General features: G+C 35.1%; 1 protein-coding gene across 2 annotated transcripts in view; it reads left to right on the forward strand.

The window, feature by feature from the left end:
• The first annotated feature begins 349 nt into the window (after positions 1-349).
• The window catches only part of LOC144972025 (NXPE family member 3-like), a 13,087-nt gene continuing 7,436 nt past the window's right edge, over positions 350-6,000 (forward strand). The window contains exons 1-2 of one of the 2 annotated variants that reach the window (XM_078913113.1): positions 350-720; positions 3,808-3,925. In XM_078913113.1, coding sequence (XP_078769239.1) covers positions 3,905-3,925 — 21 coding nt within the window. In that variant the 5' untranslated portion in view covers positions 350-720; positions 3,808-3,904. Of the gene's footprint in view, positions 721-3,524; positions 3,926-6,000 lie in introns of those variants that run through there. The other variant, XM_078913114.1, reaches the window with a different exon arrangement.

The following is a 6,000-nucleotide window of genomic DNA, read 5'->3' on the forward strand; positions in this document are numbered from 1 at the left end:
TATATCACAGTTTCGACCTTCTCTGTGCTATACTTTATTGGGACATATCATAGTTGTTATGGACTTATACATATAGGCCAGGAAAGAGTTGCTCCCCTTTGTTATTAGCAAATTGATATTAGTTACAGCCTAATTAGTTATTATTCATTAAGTCCATTGTTTAAAATATTATTTGTACTAAAAAATATCAGAGTGGCATGCCCTATAGAAGGATGCACTCTTTGTTCCTTACTTTCCATAGTTGAGTTATTTATACTATTTTTCCTTCTTAAAATGTTGTTGCGATATATTTGTATAGACTCTAACTTATACACAGTGATAAAACTATTTTCTCACATATCACTTCCTAGGTAACGCTTCTGAGTTGAGTGATTCCACGATATTAATCTGGGGTCCCGTCAAAAACACAACACTGGCGACGAGGATTTTTCACCTTTACCCTGCGCATCTGCCTATCGGAGCGTTTCGTTACGTCAGTCGAAAAGTCAAAACACCACGGACTGCCAACCGAGAAAACCGGAGCAAGTGCCTTTTCTGTCTGCAGTCTCGTCAGCACGTGGTAAGACGCCCTCTTCGTGGACAGTCGCCCATCACGTGGTAAGAAGCCTTCCCGCCTTTTTTCCCCGCCACAGCTCGTGGGCGCTGAGGTCAACTGCCTACGTCACGAAAGGAAACAAAACGGTACGTCGTCTTCATACAACCAAGCAGTCGGACGCTTAGGTGGGTAATTATAATTATATTTCGTCAATAATTTACTACCCTTCGCTCGCGTCCTATCTTCGTACCCTTATTGATTGTACATAATATAGTCGTGTCAGCAGTACTGTCATCATGTCAAATAAAGAGCTCATCACCATATCGAGGGTAGGGTGCAAAACTATCGTAACTTAAGTTACGATAGTTTTGCACTGAGAAATATATTGTGCCTTGAAATACTGCGCACCTGGTGTCAAATCGACATTCTTGTAGCATTAAAAGCAAAAAAAAGTTATTCGAATTTGAAGAATTATCTTAACTAAACGGTTACACTTTTGTGGAAATATGACTATCGTAACTTGACTTTTCCCTTCAAATTTATGTATCGTAAGAGTTACGATAGTCTTGTTGCCAAATAAGTATCAAACTATTAAACATAAAATTGTTTGTTTGTACAGAGTTACGATAGTATCTTTGCCAAATAAGTACCAAACTGTTTAACATAAAACTGTTTGTTTATTTATAGTTTATAGGCTGTAAATGAGACTTTGGATCATGATATAGCACCCGTTCCTTCCTTCTCGATGTTCATCTCAACCCGTAGAAAGTTATCAAAATCATAGTTTATATGTGAATAAAAAATCAATGCCTAATAAAACGTGATTATATTCATAGCTTTTATAATACGATTCTAATCTATAACTTCTGCATTGATTCATATCCCAGCAAAACAATTTAAATCTTCAGCGGATTAAATGACTGGATCAGGGACTCAAACCTAGACCATTTCAATGAGTAACAGCTGATCTCTCAACATATTGGTGCTTTGATAAGTCAGTGATATTCGGTCAGTTTGATGAGAAAAAAGAGAATCACTGCCCATTATGATAAATTGTTTCATAAGTGTTCTATTTGCCCCTAAATGTTGTCCACGCTTAGTTTGCTTCAATAGCTCATAAAAAGTTATCAAGACATAAGAAGTTATGTATCATTCATGATTAAGTCAATGTATCAAAATAGACAGTAGACGGTCCACTAAGTAACTCCCTCTTTCTGATTGAATGATTTAAAAAGAATGAGTTCTTCTTTGACCTGGAAAGGCAAGTTGTTCACAAATACTCAGACAAAATAAAAAGGTTTCTTTGCTAACCAAACCTGTGGAGGTCCTTGAAGATTTCAAATTTCCAAATTGAGTTGAAATTTCTTTTGAGGTCATTGAACATTGCCCCCATTGTCAGGAATCAATGTAGAACAAGGTTATTAATTTTACACAAGTCTTTCCTAAAGCCGTACTTGAAGTCTGACAGTCTCTGTGTTCCAAACAGAACTTAAATCAGGAATTACGATCAGAGCAAAGAAAAATGGGTGCCAGGAATAGTTATTGAAAAAACTGGACCTTTATCATACCGGGTTGAAACACCAACTCAAGGCATTATAAGACGGCACCTGGACCAACTGAGATCACAGACATGTTCCAGTTCCGGTGGTGAAAGCGAACAATATAATCAAAATCATAATAAGGGAGAGGAAATAAGGGATAGAATAGTAAACAGTAGCGCTGAAACAGAAAGCAGAATAGATGACGTCATGTCAGATGTAGAAAGTAGTAGCGCTGATAGGGAAACCAATGTTGATGACCCTATAGCGGAAACTTTACTTAAAAGCCCGCTACCAGTAGCTTTGAGGAAAGCTAAAAGATCATGTAAAAGATCAATAAAGCCTCCGAAAAGCTAAAGTTATGAATTTATAATTTGTAGTCATTTTAAGCTATTAAAAAGAAAAGTGTTTTTCCTTATTTTATTTTGTTGTTCGTTGTCCAATCCAAAAGATGGAGGAATGTAATTGACTTTTATTTATCGAAGTGACTATTCTCATCCCCCTAGTCTAGGATGCTAGTCTTCATAATAGTAGTCCACAATTGTTGTATGTTTAATCCAAAGGTTGTAATGCAGTAATTTGTTAAGTTTCTTGTCACAAGTTGCACAATTAAAAAAAAAAATCAATCAAATCCAAATCGCAAAAAGCCGGCGACGTTTTATTCGGTAATGAGAATAGAGGCAGCCTTTATTTATACTTTATATATAATTATTATGTGAATGATCGAAGGAAGATAATCATTTAATATTTTCAATGAGTTAGTTTGTCATGAATTATGTCCCCTTATTAGAACCTATTCTTTTATTGTCCTTGACGTTTATAGTTGTTTCCCTTTTTTAGTATAAAAGGAAATGTTTTTAAAATAAAGTCCTCTCTAATGTGCTAACCTCCAAAGAGACTTCATGTCATTTTTTTATCAAGAGTCATCCGGCTATTTATGGAGCACATGACAATTATCAATTGCAATAATTGCTTACGTCTAGTGTGTACAAAGTGTACAATATGCTGTGTCATTTGAACACATTGTGGCATTCTTACGTGAATCTCGTGAAAAGCCTGTAATTGTGAAGATATCAACGTCAACGCATGGGCACGGGTTGTGGAACGGACTATAGTTACATATACAATTAGGAACCATAGGAGTCGAAGATTTGATGTCTTGACTTTTCTTCCATATTTTGAAGACTTCATTATTTTATGAATGGTGTTGAACAATGGGAGTCTTCTAATTAAACGGATTATTATATTCGACAAGCATAATGAGGTTAAAAGTTGTGTTTATAACCCAATAAACGTGTTTATATGTAGGCCTACGTGAATAATTTATTCAGAGTATGTGTTCAACATAATTAAATTTAAAACATTGGACTTTGAAAATATTTAATAATTAATCTGGCGTTCGTTTTTTAATATTAATAACTAAATTATAAATAAATAATTTCTCTTTATAATTCATCTAAATGAGGACAGACGCTTTGGCGTCTATTCCAAGGGAAGACTGGAATAACTCAGGCGTCAGCCGCATTGCAGCGCCACAAACTGAACTAGGGCGAGGCTACTTACTCAAGGCCACACAGCTTATAGGATATTCGAAACGGTATCTTTTGGGTATGAATCAAAGACCACTGAGCCACGATGAGTATCCAACTACCCATTTCGATACGTTATAAATACGTTTCACTAAAGCTTATATTTTAGACGCTTTCACTGATTACTTATTTTTTTATTTACTAGTTAGAACCTACATTTCAATTGAAAGTACAAGCCAACAGTCAAGTGCAACCGTGCAACTGTGTTGATCTTGTTCGATTATCGACTACAAATATCGAATATGAAATCAACTGAGCTAAAGGTGAGGTTTTGATGTTGCTGTTGTTGTTGTTGTTGTTTTGTTCTTGTAATTGTTTGTGTTATTAAAAATGTAATTTCATAATTCGCAAGTTATTTTTAAAAGAGGAATATTTGTATTCATCTAAAAATCAAACCAAGTGCAATAATCGTACAAATCCAAAGTAAAAAATAATAAAACTAGTTTTGCAGGCAAATTGTTAAACACAAAATAACGTTTTTATGTTGTTAAAGATATTTTAAAATAATTTAAACCTTTACAAGCAATCAATTGTTTACCGTAGTTGATCTTGAACTTGAGTGACCTCTGGATTTGGCTCGATGCAGTGTCTCTCCAATAATGGGCGATAACTCGATCAAATATTGTGTGATTTGCTTGGAACTCCATAATATGTTTGTAACTGACAAGCAAGTAAACTTTATTGTTCAAGTGGTATAAAATATAGTGTGGTTCGTAAGTTATTTAAAACAAGGAATCTTTTTATTCATCTAAACTTCAAATCAAGGGCAACAACTCGCACAAATTGAAAGGAATATCAATAAAACTGTGCACGTGACTTGTTTAAAGAAAAATAAAGTTTTAATGTTCATAATTTTCTTTTTAAACATCAATAATTTAGAAGTCGTAATCTAGAAAAATTAGTATTTATAGATTTAACCAGAAAACTCATCCTTCAAATGTCGATCGATTTAAATGACCCTCATCACCGCATACGGCACGGAGCAGTGTGGCTCAGCGGTACGGTCTTTGCTTCGTACCCGACGGTACCGAGTTTGAATACCGGCTGCGCTGTGTAGCCTTGAGCAAGTCACCTCGCCCTAGTTCAGTTTGTGGCGCTGCACTGCGGCTGATTCCTGGGTTGTTCCAGTCTTCCCTTGGATTAGTCCCAAAAACACATTTGCCCTATGAAATGAAAATAGGGAATCAAATAAATAAAATTCCTTTTATTCATCCCAAAGAAGAATTTTTCTCTAGGGTCTATTCCAAGGGAAGACTGGAATAACCCAGGCGTCACCCGCAGTGCAGTGCCGCAAATTGAACTAGGGCGAGGTGACTTGCTCAAGGCCACACAGATCAGTGGCGGGAGATCGAACTCGGTACATTTCGGATACAAAGTAGCAAAGACCGTGCCGCTGAGCCACCCTGCCCCCAACATCATCATCATCACCACATCATCATCATCATCATCATCATCATCATCATCATCATCATCATCATCATCATCATCATCATTACCTTTATGAACTTTTAAATTCATTCATTAAGATTCTAATGGTAAAATATGGAATAGATATACAGGGTGTCCATAAAGTCTTTCCCTGGTTTTGAAGACTTATTATTCTAAAACAGTTATAGATATTTGCATCTGGTTTTCTCCATTTTCCAGGGAAAAGTCATCCATTTATGCCCATTTGTCATCAACCCAATTTAAATCACCAAATTAAACTGAACGTAATAAGACATAATTTTTTTTCTTCTTCTAGACATAATCTATCTATTTCGGAATGGCAAAAGTGAGACACACATCTTTTTGTGTAAATTGATTGCAAAATAAAATAGTCAAAGACAGCTCAATAAGTTTTCATAGCCCAATTTGCAGACTGTATGTGTAGTTTAAGGTGGAGATTAAATTTTATTTAATTCATGTAGAAAACAAAGTTAAGTGATGATGCTCCAGACCTATTGGCCGTTTTACATAGACAATCAACTTCTACACCAGTATTACACCTTATTACTTTAATATAATAAAGGTCTGCAAATCATATGATTTCCCCATTACAAAATAAATGATTATAATAAACAGCAATAATTAATGGCTCATATAGCTGTCGAAGAATAAAACCTTTACAATAAAATTAATAACGAATTAGAAAAAAACCGAGTTCCAGTCCCACTTATATTTGACAATAAATGTTAGTCTGATTTTTTCTGATCTATAAAAGTACGTATTTACCAATATTTGTTTTATGACATCATTGAACACTTAAACATAGCCAATGTATTTGTTTATTTTTGCAAAGATCTTATCTTGTGGAGTCTGGTGTTCTTAGCCGGTTTCTGGCCGTCTCTCTGGTACT

The sequence above is a fragment of the Berghia stephanieae genome, chromosome 4 (genome assembly GCF_034508935.2).
Source record: "Berghia stephanieae isolate SIO BIC M18660-M18661 chromosome 4, UCSD_Bste_1.3, whole genome shotgun sequence".
Classification (NCBI taxonomy): domain Eukaryota; kingdom Metazoa; phylum Mollusca; class Gastropoda; order Nudibranchia; family Aeolidiidae; genus Berghia; species Berghia stephanieae.